Below are 20,523 nucleotides of genomic sequence, written 5' to 3' on the forward strand. Positions count from 1 at the left end.
GAAGTCTCGCAAGCAGAAAGATCAGAAAAAGGTCAATCAGGTATGAGACAGACCGCTAGAGGGCGCTGTTTGCTCTGTCCCTCTCCAATTATAAAAACTAACTCGTTATAAATCCATTTGGCCACAAAACCAATTATTTAAGTGTACTGTATGCCATATTTATGCACAGGTCACACACACATGCTCAATGCCACTTCGATTGCCAAGGTATTTCACAAATTGCTTAAAGACGGATGCTTTGTGCTCTTTGAAGAATGGATGTTTTTCTCCTAACGACTTTTCATTTGTATGTATGTTCTAACAAAAAAAAACCCACTTTATTCCGATTTTGGGTGTCGGCAACCCTCTGAAAAAGGAAGATCATTTGCGCACAAATTAATCACCCTGCGAGAGCTGAATTATTGTCCGGTAGCCAATAATTCCATTTTTTCTGGGAAATAATTCAATCAATATCGGTGGATGTTTTTCGGTCGATGTCTCATTCAAAAGTGAATAACTTTTATATTTCTTAGGAAAAAGCAATCGATAAAAACAAATCTATTTTGGAGGTAAAAAAAGCGGGGAATGCATCTTTAACATGGGTGTGGCTTCTTGATTAGTCTTTAAGTAGCTGTTAGTCGTCTTGAAAGCAGTCTAGCTTTACAGTACTCATCATCAGTTAAAGGTGCAGTCTCATTCACGAAGAAAATTTCCCAGCTACGAGCGTACTTCTAATTTATGGCCTGCAGTCAATTAACTTTTCATCACAAATGTTACTTTGAATTACTGGTTTTCAAATCTCATCCTTGATTGTTCTTTTATATTTGTTATCGGCAGGACGCCATGGTGCTTGAGCTGCAGAAGAAACACAGGAACCACCAGGACAAGAGGCGAGAAGCTTCAGACGGAGCCATAGAAAATATCATCTCAGGTACAGAAACAACCTTTTTTTTTTAAGACGACAAAACTCATGTTTGATAGTCTGATGCTCATCTTTTTTGCTAATAAAGTGACAAATAATACACACATATGAAAAGTACTCATGTACAGTATGTCCCAGAAAAGTGTCCGTCTAACTACTTTTGAAATAACTACAAACCCGTGAAGTCAATTTGAAAATGTTTTATTGTGTTGATACTCCTTATCCTTGACCTAAACCCTATGAGTTTAATTTAATTTCAGTCACGCATCACTGCACAATAGTCAATTGATCACAACATTTTTGGACCTGTGACAAGTTCCTTGCCTTAATCAATTTTAGTGCTGCGTTATGTAAGCTGCGTAAAATCCTACATGTTGTGAAAAAAAAGGCTGATGTGGTTTGGGATTGGAATCATTGCCCTTGAGCATAAACTGAGGTCTTGCCATGATGACTGATAGCCAGGCAAATGATTCCAATCCCAACCGCAGCCCTTTTCACAACATGCAGGATTTTACACAGCTTACATAACACAGCACTGAAATTGATTAAGGCAAGGAACTTGGTCACAGTGTCCAAAAATGTTGTTGTGATCAATTGATAATTGTGTGGTGATCCATGCCTGAAATTAAATGAAACTCATAGGGGTTTAGGTCAAGGATAACACAATCAAAACATTTCAAAATTGACTTCATGGTTTTGTAGTTACTTCAAAAATAGTCAGATGGACACTTTTTGGGGGCATACTGTAGAGGTCTTTGCTGTCTGTACTGTCACCAAACAATTGTGACAAAGTGTCATGCCCAAGGACAAGGTCAGTAACTCTTGTGTATTGGTTGTGAGAGTTATCCTCTGTTTTTTTTATTAACGTCGGGTCTCAGTTTTGAAGATTTTCTGTCCTTGTTTTGCAGATTTGAAAAATGAGCCTTACAGAAGGGCGGACGGGATCCGACGCAGTCTGCGGCGGAAGCAGCAGGAAAACCTACGGCCTACAATCCTCTCCAATGAAATGGTCATCTGAATCAGCTTTGGCATGAAGAGGTCCAAGATGAAATACCCCGGGCAGAAATAGGTCGAGATCCCCTCCCACCCCCCCACCCACCCCCCCACCCCCCCACCCCCACTTGCCACAAAGTTTCCTATATTATCTGTCCCAGATGACTTGATGGGTGTAGTGCATTGAACTGGACCGCTTCAAGTTCCATTTGTAAATATGAGGGCTCCCCTGATCTTTTTGTAATAATTACGAGAAACTGACTCTGTGATATTAAACAAAACAAGGAGGATTTACTTCATCCAAGAATGTGAATAGGTGGAGCTCCCCTCGCATCAAAGTGCCATATTAAAAGAAAGTGAATTGTTACTTTTTTTGTAAATAGTAATTGTTCATTACTTTTTTATAGTTTAAGACTTGAAAGGATTGAGCTTCCCCTGTGAGGGGTGCTACCCCTAAAACCAATTATAAAGAGGCATTTAAATAATCAACACAGCAAAACGGAATGGTATTTACTCTGAAGCTCGCCCAAGAAAGAATAGGACAGGCACCCATTTAAAATGTTATGATTTTTTGTAGCTCATTTGTTATGCAGATGTAATTTTTAAAAAGGCTTTGATGAACTTAAAATGCTTTTCCGTTCACAGATTTTTGAAGTCTTTGCCAAAAAATATGCCAGTTTTTGTAAGAAAAAAAAGATCTTTTGAAATATTCAGATAGTATTTGCTCTTAATAGACTTCTGTGTAAGGACGGGAAATCAGATTTTGACAAGACGCAAGTGCCAGGAAACATCCACCTTTTGCATTTTTATTTTCTCCTTGGATGTTAAGTATCCCTTTCACCCAAAAGTTTTTGGATTTCTATTTTCTTCGAAGTACCACTTAAAATTTCTTGACATTTGTGATCTACTGGTTAAAATACCAAACCACAGTGGTTTTCTGTGATAGTCTTCAATCTCTGGAGAGAACTTACTTGAGAAAACCCTGTTGAAAAATAAAATATGATAATGATGCCAAAAAATCCCCCAAAATTTTCAAAACAGTTGAACTACAATAAAGTGCCTGTTATGTCGTAACATTTTTACCCACGAAGTTGAACCTTCTAACGACATTATTGCAAATACAAGTTCAAGGAAAAAACAAATTGCATTGAAATTGTTTATGTACGTTTATCCCACTGATAGTAGTTTTTCTCCATTCTTTTGGAGCTTTTTGGAGCTTTTTGAAACTTGCGAACAATACATGGACATTGTACAAAATTTAAGTATGTTTCATATTGTAAATTATTTTTTAAAAACCATTTACCATTAAGCATTTTTTATTTGCGCATTTTAAAAGTCAACTGTTTGAACTATTGTTTTTTTATTAATTTGAAATGTTTCTTAACTTTTGTAAATCAATTTTTTTTACATCAACAATGTGCAACTATCTGGCATGAGCTTCCATATTTTGTATGGTGGTGGGAACATAGTATAACTTTTAAGCCAATCCAGAGCAACCATTTACGTCACGTGATGTCAGATAAGCCAATCATATTGCCTGTTTTATAGCCTTAGGTTCTGAGACTCTGTCCATCCACAATAAGGACACAATTCAGGATCACATGGTGTCAGAGTAGCCAATCAATTGTCATTTCTTTTAAACTTTTAGGGGGAAAAAAATTAAGCTGAGCCTGAAATTAATTTCTCAGAGAAGAAAAAGTCTGAAGACAGAACCAATGGATATTGCTACCGATATGCAAAAAAGTGAAATACGTTGTAAAGTAAATGAAGTAATGTATATTTTTTATCAAAATTACAACTTTTAGTGTTTTACTTGTACATTCTAGTAATTCTTATGTTTTCTTAGATAAACTTCCTCAGTCTGGGGTGATTCTGTTCACACTTTTATTCTCATTATAGTCACCCTTTTGAAAATTCATCCTTTCCTTTTTTTCTCCTACACTTGGTATCAGTACTGGGCCTCAACATTTTGAAAGGGATCACAGGGCATTTGTTAATGTTGTTTTATTCAATATTTGTTTTTAGACAGTAATTTGGTGAGATTTTCTGGTCTTTGGTGTCGCTAGTAACTGATCTTTGACAATTACCTAAACAAGTAATATTTAACCAAACGAATCAACTGCTGGTTTTTTTTACATTTTTTTTTTACATTGAATGCAAAGTAATAAAATGTCTCAATTTGTATGGTCAGAAATGTGAATAGCGCCCTCTGTTGACCTTAGAGTCAAGTCGTTTGAACTTCGCCAAGTTGAACTAAACCAAATGTCACGCATTTATTATGGGCACCCGAGATACAAATGCGTTGCAGAAGTAAAGAAATAAACAAAATTGACAGGTATTTGTCTTGCTTCCGTGTAAGAATTAGGTCCTATTTGAAGGTTAGGTTTTCACAGAGTTTGAGACAAACATTTTCCGCAAAGCATTACACAGTGGTGGCGCCAATATTTATCACGTATTATTTATATGGGTGTCGGACGCTTCGCCCCATTTCCACTTTGCCCCATGTCACTTCGCCCCTAACCACTTCGCCCCATCCCCACCGGCCCCATCCCTACTTCGCCATTTCCACTTCGCCCCATCCCCACTTCGCCCCATCCCCACTTCGCCCCATCCCCACTTCGCCCCATCCCCACTTCGCCCATCCCACTTCGCCCCAGCGTTACATGTAAAAAAAAAAAAAAAATCTCATCTATTTATTGGCATAACAACAATCCCAAAAGATTCACTAATTGCTGCTGCGAAAATCATTGACTGATATCTGCTTGGTGTCATCGAATGAGCATTTTCTTTCAGTCCCCTCAACCATGGAGCTACTAGCCCGACTGCGTCTGGCCGTACAGTACTATCGCAAGCTCTGTAGTACGGCCAGACGCCCGATGCTTCCAAAAAGACTGAATTTTGTTGGCCGCCGATGTAGCGATTTTGCTACATCTTTCGATCGCGATTATCTTTTCATCCAGGACACAAATTTCCAAAGTTAAGGTTCGTAGTCGTAGAGCAACTCATACCTTTTCGAAAAAAACGTTCTTTGGTCTCAATATTTTCATCCATCTGGCCACAAGACGAATTTCAGTCATCAGATTCCACAAATATCGTCCCCCATGCGATCCCCATGCGATTTCAAAATGGCGCCGCGCGGTAATGTATGCAATATGCAGGCGCGCCCGCGCAAATCATGAATATGCATAAACAGTCTGTGACGTATGACCTCGTGACGTAGGCCCCGCACGGGGCCGCACGCACGTCCAAAAACACGAGGTCATACGTCACAGACTGTTTATGCATATTCATGAGTTTGCGCGGGCGCGCCTGCATATTGCATACATTACAGCGCGGCCGCCATTTTGAAATCGCATGGGGGATCGCATGGGGGACGATATTTGTGGAATCTGATGACTGAAATTCGTCTTGTGGCCAGATGGATGAAAATATTGAGACCAAAGAACGTTTTTCGAAAAGGTATGAGTTGCTCTACGACTACGAACCTTAACTTTGGAAATTTGTGTCCTGGATGAAAAGATAATTGCGATCGAAAGATGTAGCAAAATCGCTACATCGGCGGCCAACAAAATTCAGTCTTTTGGAAGCATCGGGCGTCTGGCCGTACTACAGAGCTTGCGATAGTACTGTACGGCCAGACGCAGTCGGGCTAGGAGCTCCAGGTTGAGGGGGACTGGAAAGAAAATGCTCATTCGATGACACCAAGCAGATATCAGTCAATGATTTTCGCAGCAGCAATTAGTGAATCTTTTGGGATTGTTGTTATGCCAATAAAATAGATGAGATTTTTTTTTTTTTTTACATGTAACGGCTGGGCGAAGTGGGGATGGGCTACGAAGTGGGGATGGGCGAAGTGGGGATGGGGCGAAGTGGGGATGGGGGACATTGGGGATGGGGCGAAGTGGGAATGGTGCGAAGTAGGGATGGGGCCGCGTGGGGATGGGCGAAGTGGTTAGGGGCGAAGTGACATGGGGCAAAGTGGAAATGGGGCGAAGCGTCCGACACCCATATAAATAATACGTGATAAATATTGGCGGCCACCACTGTGTAATGCTTTGCGGAAAATGTTTGTCTCAAACTCTGTGAAAACCTAACCTTCAAATAGGACCTAATTCTTACACGGAAGCAAGACAAAATACCTGTCAATTTTGTTTATTTCTTACTTCTGCAACGCATTTGTATCTCGGGTGCCCATAATAAAATGCGTGACATTTGGTTTAGTTCAACTTGGCGAAGTTCAAACGACTTGACTCTAAGGTCAACAGAGGGCGCTATTCACAATTTCTGACCATACAAATTGAGACATTTTATTACTTTGCATTCAATGTAAAAAAAAAAAATGTAAAAAAAAACCAGCAGTTGATTCGTTTGGTTAAATATTACTTGTTTAGGTAATTGTCAAAGATCAGTTACTAGCGACACCAAAGACCAGAAAATCTCACCAAATTACTGTCTAAAAACAAATATTGAATAAAACAACATTAACAAATGCCCTGTGATCCCTTTCAAAATGTTGAGGCCCAGTACTGATACCAAGTGTAGGAGAAAAAAAGGAAAAGGATGAATTTCAAAAGGGTGACTATAATGAGAATAAAAGTTGTGAACAGAATCACCCCAGACTGAGGAAGTTTATCTAAGAAAAAAATAAGAATACTAGAATGTACAAGTAAAACACACTAAAAGTTGTAATTTTGATAAAAAATATACATTTACTTTCAATTTACAACGTATTTCACTTTTTTGCATATCGGTAGCAATATCCATTGGTTCTGTCTTCAGACTTTTTCTTCTCTGAGAAATTAATTTCAGGCTCAGCTTATTTTTTTCCCCCTAAAAGTTTAAAAGAAATGACAATTGATTGGCTACTCTGACACCATGTGATCCTGAATTGTGTCTTATTGGTGGATGGACAGAGTCTCAGAACCTAAGGCTATAAAACAGGCAATATGATTGGCTTATCTGACATCACGTGACGTAAATGGTTGCTCTGGATTGGCTTAAAAGTTATACTATGTTCCCACCACCATACAAAATATGGAAGCTCATGCCAGATAGTTGCACATTGTGATGTAAAAAAAAATTGATTTACAAAAGTTAAGAAACATTTCAAATTAATAAAAAAACAAATAGTTCAAAACAGTTGACTTTTAAAATGCGCAAATAAAAATGCTTAATGGTAAATGGTTTTTAAAAAATAATTTACAATATGAAAACATACTTAAATTTTTGTACAATGTCCATGTATTGTTCGCAAGTTTCAAAAAGCTCCAAAAAGCTCCAAAAAGAATGGAGAAAAACTACTATCAGTGGGATAAACGTACATAAACAATTTCAATGCAATTTGTTTTTCACTTGAACTTGTATTTGCAATAATGTCGTTAGAAGGTTCAACTTCGTGGGTAAAAATGTTACGACATAACAGGCACTTTATTGTAGTTCAACTGTTTTGAAAATTTTGGGGGATTTTTGGCATCATTATCATATTTTATTTTTCAACAGGGTTTTCTCAAGTAAGTTCTCTCCAGAGATTGAAGACTATCACAGAAAACCACTGTGGTTTGGTATTTTAACCAGTAGATCACAAATGTCAAGAAATTTTAAGTGGTACTTCGAAGAAGAAATATAGAAATCCAAAAACTTTTGGGTGAAAGGGATACTTAACATCCAAGGAGAAAATAAAAATGCAAAAGGTGGATGTTTCCTGGCACTTGCGTCTTGTCAAAATCTGATTTCCCGTCCTTACACAGAAGTCTATTAAGAGCAAATACTATCTGAATATTTCAAAAGATCTTTTTTTCTTACAAAAACTGGCATATTTTTGGCAAAGACTTCAAAAATCTGTGAACGGAAAAGCATTTTAAGTTCATCAAAGCCTTTTTAAAAATTACATCTGCATAACAAATGAGCTACAAAAAATCATAACATTTTAAATGGGGTGCCTGTCCTATTCTTTCTTGGGCGAGCTTCAGAGTAAATACCATTCCGTTTTGCTGTGTTGATTATTTAAATGCCTCTTTATAATTGGTTTTAGGGGTAGCACCCCTCACAGGGGAAGCTCAATCCTTTCAAGTCTTAAACTATAAAAAAGTAATGAACAATTACTATTTACAAAAAAAGTAACAATTCACTTTCTTTTAATATGGCACTTTGATGCGAGGGGAGCTCCACCTATTCACATTCTTGGATGAAGTAAATCCTCCTTGTTTTGTTTAAATATCACAGAGTCAGTTCTCGTAATTATTACAAAAAGATCAGGGGAGCCCCTCATATTTACAAATGGAACTTGAAGCGGTCCAGTTCAATGCACTACACCCATCAAGTCATCTGGGACAGATAATATAGGAAACTTTGTGGCAAGTGGGGGTGGGGGGGTGGGGGGGTGGGTGGGGGGGGGTGGGAGGGGATCTCGACCTATTTCTGCCCGGGGTATTTCATCTTGGACCTCTTCATGCCAAAGCTGATTCAGATGACCATTTCATTGGAGAGGATTGTAGGCCGTAGGTTTCCTGCTGCTTCCGCCGCAGACTGCGTCGGATCCCGTCCGCCCTTCTGTAAGGCTCATTTTTCAAATCTGCAAAAACAAGGACAGAAAATCTTCAAAACTGAGACCCGACGTTAATAAAAAAACAGAGGATAACTCTCACAAACCAATACACAAGAGTTACTGACCTTGTCCTTGGGCATGACACTTTGTCACAATTGTTTGGTGACAGTACAGACAGCAAAGACCTCTACAGTATGCCCCCCAAAAAGTGTCCATCTGACTATTTTTGAAGTAACTACAAAACCATGAAGTCAATTTTGAAATGTTTTGATTGTGTTATCCTTGACCTAAACCCCTATGAGTTTCATTTAATTTCAGGCATGGATCACCACACAATTATCAATTGATCACAACAACATTTTTGGACACTGTGACCAAGTTCCTTGCCTTAATCAATTTCAGTGCTGTGTTATGTAAGCTGTGTAAAATCCTGCATGTTGTGAAAAGGGCTGCGGTTGGGATTGGAATCATTTGCCTGGCTATCAGTCATCATGGCAAGACCTCAGTTTAATGCTCAAGGGCAAATGATTCCAATCCCAAACCACATCAGCCTTTTTTTCACAACATGTAGGATTTTACGCAGCTTACATAACGCAGCACTAAAATTGATTAAGGCAAGGAACTTGTCACAGGGTCCAAAAATGTTGTGATCAATTGACTATTGTGCAGTGATGCGTGACTGAAATTAAATTAAACTCATAGGGGTTTAGGTCAAGGATAAGGAGTATCAACACAATAAAACATTTTCAAAATTGACTTCACGGGTTTGTAGTTATTTCAAAAGTAGTTAGACGGACACTTTTCTGGGACATACTGTACATGAGTACTTTTCATATGTGTGTATTATTTGTCACTTTATTAGCAAAAAAGAATGAGCATCAGACTATCAAACATGAGTTTTGTCGTCTTAAAAAAAAAAGGTTGTTTCTGTACCTGAGATGATATTTTCTATGGCTCCGTCTGAAGCTTCTCGCCTCTTGTCCTGGTGGTTCCTGTGTTTCTTCTGCAGCTCAAGCACCATGGCGTCCTGCCGATAACAAATATAAAAGAACAATCAAGGATGAGATTTGAAAACCAGTAATTCAAAGTAACATTTGTGATGAAAAGTTAAATTGACTGCAGGCCATAAATTAGAAGTACGCTCGTAGCTGGGAAATTTTCTTCGTGAATGAGACTGCACCTTTAACTGATGATGAGTACTGTAAAGCTAGACTGCTTTCAAGACGACTAACAGCTACTTAAAGACTAATCAAGAAGCCACACCCATGTTAAAGATGCATTCCCCGTGCTTTTTTTACCTCCAAAATAGATTTGTTTTTATCGATTGCTTTTTCCTAAGAAATATAAAAGTTATTCACTTTTGAATGAGACATCGACCGAAAAACATCCACCGATATTGATTGAATTATTTCCCAGAAAAAATGGAATTATTGGCTACCGGACAATAATTCAGCTCTCGCAGGGTGATTAATTTGTGCGCAAAATGATCTTCCTTTTTCAGAGGGTTGCCGACACCCAAAAATCGGAATAAAGTGGGTTTTTTTTTGTTAGAACAATACATACAAATTGAAAAGTCGTTAGGAGAAAAACATCCATTCTTCAAAGAGCACAAAGCATCCGTCTTTAAGCAATTTGTGAAATACCTTGGCAATCGAAGTGGCATTGAGCATGTGTGTGTGACCTGTGCATAAATATGGCATACAGTACACTTAAATAATTGGTTTTGTGGCCAAATGGATTTATAACGAGTTAGTTTTTATAATTGGAGAGGGACAGAGCAAACAGCGCCCTCTAGCGGTCTGTCTCATACCTGATTGACCTTTTTCTGATCTTTCTGCTTGCGAGACTTCTTGGCCGCCTCAATGTTTGCGGCTGTCTCCAAAGCAGCCTCCTACATTGTGGAATAAAGAAAACAATTGGCATAAATAAACATTCTGATCAAATACTTATAACCCTCAATTTCCCTTTCAAATTTGAACAAAACAAAAAAATAAAAATGACATTTGTGACCGGCTCCACAAAAAAGGGTATTATGTCGCAAAAAGGTGAAATTGAGTCATATACATGTTTGGAAAGCCCACAGTGTAAGCTTTCATTTGGTGTATAATAGAGCTCCATAGCCCCTCTCGTTCTGGAGACATGACGTATTTGTATTGATTAAATCCTTGGAGTTCAAATTACACAACTGAGAAAACAGGCTTTGAAATAGCTGCCTTTGTTGTAGAACAACAGAACGACGCACACAAAATGGTTGGTTTTCCCTTTTTATTCATCAGAACCAACTTTTCTGTGAATGAAACCTGAAACTGTAGGTATTAAAGATGTCATTCACGACAAAAAAATGAAAATCATATTTTGACAAAATGTTCACCTTCTCAATGTTGAGCGGGTCATTACACAATAATGCTCAGCGCGACTTAATATCCTATTTTGTGGAGCCGGTCACATTTATGTGGTTAAAAACAGCTAACAAAATGTAACTCTTCAGAATCAACTTTTCTGTGAATGAAATCTGAAACTGTAGGTATTAAAGATGGCATTCATGACAAAAAATGAAAATCATATTTTGATAAAATGTTCACCCTCTCAATGTTAGGCCATTACACAATAATGCTCAGCGCGACTTTATACCATTTTTTGTGGAGCTGGTCACATTAATGTTAAAAACAGCAAACAAAATGTAACTTAGGAACAGTTGTCTCATGTAAAAGTAATGTTACACTAAAGACTGACAAGAAACCACCCCCCCCCCCCCCAAAAAAAATAATGAATTATTAACTATATAATTTCAAGTAAGTATTTCTTGTTTTGAAGTGTGGTTGCCATTTTACCTTTTGCTTTTTCCGATGCTCGTTATCTGCTTCTGCTTTCTGTTATGAAATCACAAAATAAATGACTTTTAAATCTTGCAATGATTTCCAAAAAATAAATTTCAATGTAAAATTTGGACTCGAACTCTCCAACTCTCCACAACTAAATCCTGCATTTTCACCATCCCTGACAATTATGCAATTTTGACGACAGGGACAACGAAGATTTACCTTGTAAGCGTTGACAAAACGCTGGAAGAGGGAGAAGAACGTGCTGGGCGGGCACATCTTGGGGTTTTCGCCGTAGTAACCGACCGCTTCATTGTAGGCCTCCTAGCAACAAGAACATAGCAACCATTCCAAAGAACCAATCAGACACTTCCTTTTTGAAATTTTTGATTAAAAATTATATGTTATAAATTCCTGCTTTTTTTTACATTTTATTTAAATAATCTTAAGAAATAATTTCAAAATTAGAATCAAGCCTTTTTCTCAAACCTGCTTAACGGAATAAAATATTGCTTAGGAGTTTTTTAACCGAAAAAATACTGCTTAGAAGGTCCGGTGTCACATGAAAATCAGACTTCTATGAAAATCTGACTCCTTCACCCTTTTATTGGTTAAACCCTCTCACAAGACCGGTCACTCTCCTAATTATCTTCGCTAAGGAATGCGCAATACTACCAATGAGTCCGTATTTCACAGAAACCTAAGTTCACGCTACACCGGTTACCATGATCTGCATATTATACAATTGGTTCAATGCCACAAATCTGCTGAGTTAGTAAACATTCTTAGCGTATTTACGAATTTGATAACTTTAGTTTCAGGGGTGCCACTCCCAAAAAATAGTACGGAGAGCATATGTTTACCTCTGCTTTCTTCATGTCGCTGTCGACCTTCTTGACTTTGTCTTCATTTGCCAGGAGGAAATCTCTCAGGATCGAGTTGTCGTGCTGCTGGGCAAACTCTCGCTTGCTGAGCTGGATGCCCGACGTCAACTGCCTGATATCTATCACCAGGTTCTCCAACGAAACTACGGAGATTATGAAAAGACTGGAATTTTAAAAGGTCTGAAAGTAATTTGCAAACTCAAAACGAGTCTTTGAAAGTTGGACAGCTGAATGGGAGCTGAGTGCAGTTAACTCATACCTATCCTAGTGACACAAAGATGGTCGGCCGACCACTGTTGGAAATTGATGCAACGCTTTCACTTTTCTCAAAAATAGCAGCACACCAGATGCCATGATTTCACAGGATGCTTGGGACTATTGTTCTCTTACAGTCAAGTAAGGTACTTCATAACAGTTTGGTAGTTTTGTTTTCTGAAGTTTGTAAATGTTGTATATTACCTTTAAAGGGAATATACAACATTTGCAAACATCAAAAAAAAAACTACCAAGTGTTTACGAAATACCTTACAAGGATGTTGGTAAATGACAGTCTAAAGCATCCTGTAAAATTATGGCACCTGGTGTGAAGTCCTTTTCAAGAAAATGGTATTTTTGTATACATTTCCAACAATGGTCGGCCGACCACCGTTGGAAAAACCTAACTATTTTTCAACTACTGCTCCAAATTTACAATTTTGTTCAGTCCAAATTTTGTTTGCTATTGGTTACATGTTCATGAACGGGTGCAGGCCAGCTAGACTGGTTCCCTTACCGTACAATTTTCCGGCATCTGTAAATTGATCCATTTTATATTTAGTGGAGTCAGGGAACCAGACTACTTGAACAGTTTTGTTTTTCTTCGTTTTGCCAGCATTTTCAAACACAAAACCTCTAAACATGTCAGTGTAACAATATTTGATCTATTATACTAACCCCTCAAATAGTTAATTTCTGAAAATTACAGCAAAAGCCAATGATGTACATTCCCTTTAACAATGAAAAACTAAAAAACCAAGGGTTTTTCCTACCTGCAGCTGCCTTTTCAACGTACTGTAGATCCAAGCAAAAATCTGACGTACCGGGGAACTTTTGATGAACCGTCTCCACGATGTAGTGCAGTAGGGTCATAGACCGGTCAGTGGACTTGGTATCCAGTAACTGAAACAAAAGCCAAGAAATTATAGAAATACAGATATCAATTATCAAAACAGAAGTCAAAATGTGAGGCAAGATTCCGTGAAATTAAGAAGGGGAAGAAAAAAAAACAAAAAAAACTGTAGGGCATGCTTACAAAGTTCCGTAGACACAACTTTGCTCCTGTTGACAAAATCAATTGGGGTAAAATATCCTGCTTCTGGACATAAGTTCTAAATTTGCTAAGCACAGAAAATATACGCTTAGCAAAAGCAGGTAACCGGCAAAAGCAATGTGTAGTGTGTGTGACTGGTACTCCACCGATTGTTTACTGATCAGAAAAATATGCTAAGTAATATTTTTCTGCTTAAAAATTTCTTGATGTTTTTTTTGTTTTTTTTTGTGCTTACCGTGTCCAGACTCTGCAGCTTGAACCCATAGGCTGCTCCTCGCTTAGCGCTGTTCAAGTAGTTGCCAAACGCTAAGACAATCTCCAAGATCTTCTTGAGCCGGGCGGAGGTCTTGATAGTGAGTGAGGCCGACGTTATGGCATTCAGTTGCTGACGGAAAGGAATCGTTAAAAAGTGAATTGAATAAGAAATGGTTGTGTATTTTGTGGATTTCTTTAATCCTGAGAAGACAAAAGCTTGAGCAATTTACAGGGTATTTTTACAGCTTAATTTACTGACTCTCTGAAAGTAGTTTTGAAATTGTAGAAATTTGTCTTTGGAGTATTGATTTACTATGTCAGATTTGGTAACAAAGATACATAGTTTAGTTACTGCACAACGTAAGTTACATCTTTGAGAACAAATAGGTTTACTCTAAACAAATTTAATTTAATGAATGGCAAAACCTAGTTTGATTTACATCACCCCGACGCAAAATTCCATCTTTAATATGAATAGTTATGCAGTACCCGCTGCTATGTACATCAGATTCGAACCAGCCAACCGATCCCGTTAGCTCGGTGGTCGAGTGGTAAGACGTCTGCACTACAAAGCAGGAGGTCGTTGGTTCGAGTCCCACCCGAGTGATTTTGTCCAACTTTTCACTCGGGAGGTAACACACTGAGTATACAGTGTTTATACGTCGGTGAAGGGCAAAACCTAGTTTGAAACTTAATTTGGGATGACAGATTAGCATCTTACTGGTTTGATGGCCTTAATCGTGTCGTCAAAGTTGCCCATGAAACTCATGATGGCAAGACGGTCGGACAGTCTCTCCACTTTGGACAACTGTGGAGAAAAAAATGGTAAGATTATTAAAGTTAGACAGTGGAAAAACCCATAAACAGATGAGTTTTATAATAAAAGAAACAGTAAGAAGTTAAATGGGTTTAAAAAAAATAATTTCAGTTCAAATTTTTTGGATGAGGCAAAGTTTTGTACTAAACAAAAGTCGTGTGGGAACCAGTCAACAGTACTGAACAATACATGCCATTCTAGCTGGTAACCAATATTTAAGTAAAACTTGTTAATTTTTTAACTTAGGCTGCATCCGAATCAGGTCTAGGTCTGCGCCTGTTGAAAATACGCGTGGAGGCACTGACAATAGACGTAGCTGTAGCTCTGGAAGCCCGTTTCGGACACAACCTTACACGAATCATGAGGCAATTTTTCAAACTGAGCGAAAGCCGTATGGGAACCAGTCCGCAGTAATGCACAATACATGCCATTTTAGCTGGTTACCAATTTTCGCTAACTAGGTCGTTTGTTTTCACTTACGCTGATCATCAGCCTATCTTCTTCTGTCAGTTGCTCGATAGGTTTCTTGTCTTTTTCGTACTGTTTGAAGACTTTGACCTCGCCGTCATTGGGCAAGAATCGCTGGAGTTGCTCTACGGTGTCCAGTTCCAACAGGTTCAGATCCAACCTGGGCAAAATTTTTTTTTTTAAATTTGAGCCTGCAAATATATATATTTTTTAAGACAAATTTTCTTTTTGGAGGGGGAAGTGGTTCTGAGGTTAGGAGTGGGATTCGTCACTGGAGTCAGGCATTATAGTCTAGCAGAATGATGTGTCCTCAGGCAAGCTACTTTACCCTTATTTACCTCTCTACATTAACCCTCCTGCTATTTAAGCAGTCACGGACAGTCAAAATTCACTTCCACTTCCCAAGCTATACTTTTAACAAAGGCTAGTCACCAGCAGTCAGATCGTATGTCAAGCAAGTACTTTGTCTAGTCAAACTGGGTCAACAGACAAAACAGGCAAGTTGTGGTCACAGCTGTTTTATCACTCACCCGGAGTCAAAGCATAGCTGTATCAAGTTACTTAAACAGTCCAAGGCAGTCAATCCTGCTTTATGTGGGCTGGGCCCCTTACGGGTTGAAAACAGTTACCTGATTGATTTGGACAGCAAGGACAACTTGGCACAGAATGTATGTTTGCATAGGAGGGTTAAGGAGATTTATTGGAATTGTAATATGTCTTGTGATATGACTTGTAAATTGGTCTTGTCATTTTGTCTTCTGGTGGCTTTGTGATGAACTTGTGATTTAGTTGTGATTGACTTATCATCGAATCGTGATTGACTTGTGATTTAACTTATGACAACCTTGTGACTGCCTTGTGACAGCCTTGTGACTGCCCTGTGACTGCCTTGTGACAGCTTTGTGACTGCCTTGTGACAGCCTTGTGACAGCCTTGTGACTGCCTTGTGACAGCCTTGTGACTGCCTTATGACAGCCTTGTGACTGCCTTGTGACAGCCTTGTGACTGCCTTGTGACTGACTTATGATTGACACAGTATTTGGGTGAAGAAAACCCTTACTTTTTGATAGCCTCTACGATCTGCTTGACAGTCAGCTCAATCTTGCGCCTCATGATGGAGATGTTCTGCAGTCTGTTGGGATCCAAGAGAGACTGTTGCTTCTTCTTGGAGGGGGACTTCTTGGGCCCGTCCTTGGCTGTGAAGTTGCCAGCGGACTGGTTCTGAGTCTTGAACATCTCTTCGAAATTCTCAAAGTTGATGTCCTGCGGGAGATAAGAGAAAAGAGTGAATGATTTCAAAAGTTCATTTCAGTCATTTCAAAGGCGGTATTGAAAAGTCTTCAGACTTGAGATTTGAACAGAGTCAATGAAACATGTTGTCCTTGGGCAATACACTTTACTGCAAGCACAGTGCTCTACACAGCAGCGTGGGGATTTAAAGGTTGCAGGCCAGTAAATCGGTCCAAAATCGCCTACGCCGGCCAAATCACGATTTGCATGCCCTCAAATTCTTCGTTATTTGAGCATATTGTGGGCCATGAACTTGAGGGTTTGTTAAAAATATGGGTGGAAGCCGTGCACAGGACTGTGAGCTTGTAGTTCTGTGCAATTTGGATGAAATTGGAGCCCTAAAAGCGCTCTATTTGCCATAGAGTGCAGGCGTCGGTTTTCAAAATGGCGATGGTCTTCAGGACCACTTTAAGGGGTGATCATCTTCGGATGGAAATTTCTCCTAAAAGTCATTAGTTAACCCCCGAAAATTGAAAAGAAAATGAAAGATGATAAAATTAGCTTTAATTTGATGTGTGTCTCGAATACCTTGGAGAGTTGTGAGTATTTTTCCTGAATTTTTGAAGTGGGGGCAATTATCGTTGGGGTCTACGGCAGTTTATTTACTGGTCTGCAACCTTTAGTTACTGCCTCCTACCCACCTTCATGACTTTGGTGTCGTCGAGTTCACTGAAGACCGTGCCCCCGATCTGGTTGGGCTTGAAGGCGACCCAGTTGAGGAGCGGGAGACGATATTTGGTTCGGATCTTGCCTTTTATGGTCACAGCTGAAACCAAATTTTGTTTGCCGTTATTAGGGAAGTACAAGAAATGGGGAAAATAGAACAAGTTTCAGTCTACAGTGAAAGTGAAAGAAATGCAATTTTTGATGTCAACAAATGTGATGCGATCAAGCTACATGAGTCATTTGTCGACCACGGTCCAATTTTTTTTATTACACATTTGAAAAGAGCACAATCTCAGCATTACTGCTGTGAAAAATGCATGCTGATACCATCTTTAGTTAATAAATTATGGAAGTTGGAACACCAAGAGATGTGATGAGGTGATGTGATGAAGTGGCCCTATTTTGGCCTGAATCTCCAAATGAAAATTCCCGACAAACAACTCATTTAGCTTGATTGCATTACAAATGTAATTTCACTGTAACATTTATTTTAACCTTTAAATTTGCTCTAAGAATGAACAGGCTTTAAAAGAGGAGGATGAATGCCGTAATTTTGATTTACGTGAACAAAATCAAATTTATCAGTGTCAGAAACTGACAATAACGTAAACAACACACACAAGGTAAACAACAACAAAGATAGAAGAACTTACAGCCATCGGGTGCCGCTCCGAAGATACCACCAGGAGGTGGGGGTGCTCCAGGAGGGGGTGGGGGTGGGGGCACACCAAACATTGGGGGTGGGGGAGGGGGTGGGGGAACTGCACTGGGAGGGGGAGGGGGTGGGGAGGAGGGGGTGGGGGTACTGTAAAAGAAAAATGAGAAAACGAGTTGAACAATTAAGTCAATTGGCTGATATTCCATTGGGCCGAATTTTTTTTTTTTTTACAATTTGGTAACAGTTCAACACACTAGAATGATCATAAAATGATCAATAATAATTTTCAATGGCTCACTTCCAACTTAAAGGGAAAATACAACATTTGCAAACATCAAAAAATAAAAGAACCAAATCATTTTGAAAACCTTGCTGGACTGTTAGTGAATGACAGTGTAAAGCATCCTGTAAAATCATGGCACCTGGTATACTGTCATTTTCAAGAAAAGTGGTATTTTTGTATCAATTTCCAACGCTGATCGGCCGATCAACGTTGGAAACAACTGGCTTTTTTTCAAATACTGGCCCTAATTGACCATCGCACTTGTTTGCAATCGATTACAAACCTATGAACGGGTACGAGCCAGCTAGACTGGTTCCCTGACCTTACAATTCCCCAATGTATGTAAACTGCTCTGTTTCTTCTTATATGGAGTCAGGGAACCAGACTACAGGAAAATGATCGTTTTACTTGCTTTTTATAGCATTTTCGAACCCAAAACCTCAAAATGTCAGTGTAACTATATTTGCTATATATTTCCAACCCCCCAATTCCATCCATTTCTGAAAATTACAGCAAAAGCAAATGATGTATATTCCCTTTAAGTTCAAAACACTGACATAGTCTTAAAACTGATCATTTGAAGTTACTCTGGTAAAAGTAATCGTTACTTTCAAAGAGCTAAGAGCAAAAGACCATCTCAGCGAATTCAGAACGTCCGTGTCTACTTACGGTCATCTGGGGGTGGGGGGAATCCCCCACCGGGTCCGTCACCGGGTCCGAAGCCTCCTCCGCCACCAGGTCCGCCACCACCAGGCCCGCCAGGTCCACCTCCGCCAGGGCCACCACCTCCCCCAGGGCCGCCTCCCCCAGGGCCACCGCCCCCGGTCCCGCCCCCGCCACCGCTCCCCGGCCCTCGGGCTATCGACGTCCGTTTTAACGTCTCGATCGTGACATCGGCTTCTCTCTTCTGGGTCTTCGGATCAAATTTTAAAAAGCAGCAGAACATTTAAACCTTTGGAGAAGATTCCCGACATATTTACTTGCAAGGATAAAAGTTTCACAGGATTGCTTGGGTTCGAACCCACAACCCTCTATTTACAAGTGCAGTGGAGCATTAACAAAATATCAAGAACAGCAATTTCCAACCGATCCCGTTAGCTCGGTGGTCGAGTGGTAAGACATCTGCACTAGAAAGCAGGAGGTCGTGGGCTCGAGTCCCACCCGAGTGATTTTTCCAACTTTCACTCGGGAGGTAACACACTGAGTATACAGTGTTTAAACGTCGGTAAAGGGCAAAACCTAATTTGATAAACAGCAATTTTGTCTTCTTAAAATGTACATCACCAGTTGCAAAAGGCTGCAGGTTTTGTCAAAATAAGGAAGACAATTATGGTCTTTTTATTAGCAAATTCGTATCTGCCATCACTTCCAAACCCTTCTAGTAATTTTTTTTGTCTGCATGTGGTTGTCATTTTCTTTTCTGTTTCATTTTTGTTGGGTTAATTCTCATGAGATTGTAGCCTTTAGTCAAGTCCCACACGCCTATACCCGGACCATCCGGACACGTAACGCACCTCGGATGCTGGCAGGTAAAAAAGACTAGCACGAGCGGCAAAGCTGCGAGGGCCTTTACTATCTCGTGGAACTAATCACTTATTCATTTATTCATGTAATATAAATCAAGCAATATAAACCAATCATCTAACGGTGGTTTGCGGTTAGCAGCAACAGCACACGCGCCATGGCGCGCGTGCTGTCTGGCGCCCGATGACGGCTGATTTACATTAGTAATTCTGCATTTTCATTGGTCAATTCACAACGGGTAATGCATTATGCATGTCTACCAAATCAGTAGACAAAATGTAAAGAAAAACATAAGGGTTCTCCACGAGATGGTAAAGGCCCTCGCGGCTTCACCACTCGTGCTAGTCTTTTTATGTGTCAGCATCCAGGGTGCGTCACGTGTCCGGGTAAGCACGTGGGACTTGACTAAAGGCTAATGAGATTGAAGAGCACAGAATGTGTAATTGGATTCCTGCGCAGTGTTGATTCTCAAGGATTCTGAGGAAAAAAATTGCCTGGGGAACTTGTGTTAACGTCTAGACAGCAAATCAGACATTGATACGGATCAACAACTTTCTATGATGGTCGATTTTGAGATGATCTGGTACCAGACGCACCTTGAGCGATTCCAGGTCTTTACTGGTCGAGGCAAGCTCCAGCTGCAACTCAGCTATTCTGGAGAGAGACGCGTCTTCTTGTTGTCGTAGCTGCTCGTTCGTCTACAGAAGTAAGACAAATTGGACAAATTTAGTCTAACGTACTTTTAGGTCTGCCATCTCAGTAAGCCTATACTCTATATACTCAGGGGTATCACACATAAACAAGAAAACATACATCCCAAAACTGTGAGAAGTTTTCTGAAAAATCCAATTTTTTTAATGATGAGGTCGACAAAATTGATAAGTAAAAATGATTGATGCACAGTCAACAGAAAAGTTATTTGTTGGTTTGGCTGTTTAGCAAAATAAAGTTCAAATTAAGGCTGAACAAAGAAATTGACTTGAGTGAGATTTGAACCTGTAACTTCCGGATTACCGTTGCTCAACCAACTGAGGTATCAAAAACGTAGGAAATGGCAAAAGGGGATCACTTATAGAGAACACAAACTTTGCGGGAAACCCCGGGATAAAGGA

The 20,523-nt window shown here is 39.5% G+C and overlaps 1 protein-coding gene and 1 long non-coding RNA gene across 2 annotated transcripts in view; one reads left to right on the top strand and one right to left on the bottom strand.

Annotated features, from left to right (window-relative positions):
* LOC119719436 lies at window positions 1–2,002 on the top strand. The gene is made up of 3 exons (XR_005269932.1): window positions 1–40; window positions 817–910; window positions 1,810–2,002. It is a non-coding gene; the product is annotated as an uncharacterized LOC119719436 (long non-coding RNA).
* A 5,092-nt stretch (window positions 2,003–7,094) lies between these two features.
* LOC119719733 (formin-like protein) overlaps window positions 7,095–20,523 on the bottom strand; it is a 33,425-nt gene continuing 19,996 nt past the window's right edge. Inside the window, exons 12-27 of the mRNA XM_038189230.1 lie at window positions 20,008–20,109; window positions 18,553–18,800; window positions 17,836–17,857; window positions 17,600–17,726; window positions 16,922–17,046; window positions 16,051–16,253; window positions 15,003–15,150; window positions 14,427–14,513; window positions 13,686–13,835; window positions 13,170–13,299; window positions 12,121–12,284; window positions 11,480–11,581; window positions 11,270–11,308; window positions 10,249–10,329; window positions 9,372–9,465; window positions 7,095–8,465 (exon numbers count right to left, since the gene is read on the bottom strand). Coding sequence (XP_038045158.1) covers window positions 8,341–8,465; window positions 9,372–9,465; window positions 10,249–10,329; window positions 11,270–11,308; window positions 11,480–11,581; window positions 12,121–12,284; window positions 13,170–13,299; window positions 13,686–13,835; window positions 14,427–14,513; window positions 15,003–15,150; window positions 16,051–16,253; window positions 16,922–17,046; window positions 17,600–17,726; window positions 17,836–17,857; window positions 18,553–18,800; window positions 20,008–20,109 — 1,947 coding nt within the window. The 3' untranslated portion in view covers window positions 7,095–8,340. The remainder of the gene's footprint in view (window positions 8,466–9,371; window positions 9,466–10,248; window positions 10,330–11,269; window positions 11,309–11,479; window positions 11,582–12,120; window positions 12,285–13,169; window positions 13,300–13,685; window positions 13,836–14,426; window positions 14,514–15,002; window positions 15,151–16,050; window positions 16,254–16,921; window positions 17,047–17,599; window positions 17,727–17,835; window positions 17,858–18,552; window positions 18,801–20,007; window positions 20,110–20,523) is intronic.

Source organism: Patiria miniata, unplaced genomic scaffold (assembly GCF_015706575.1).
Source record: "Patiria miniata isolate m_02_andy unplaced genomic scaffold, ASM1570657v1 HiC_scaffold_8, whole genome shotgun sequence".
Classification (NCBI taxonomy): Eukaryota; Metazoa; Echinodermata; class Asteroidea; order Valvatida; family Asterinidae; genus Patiria; species Patiria miniata.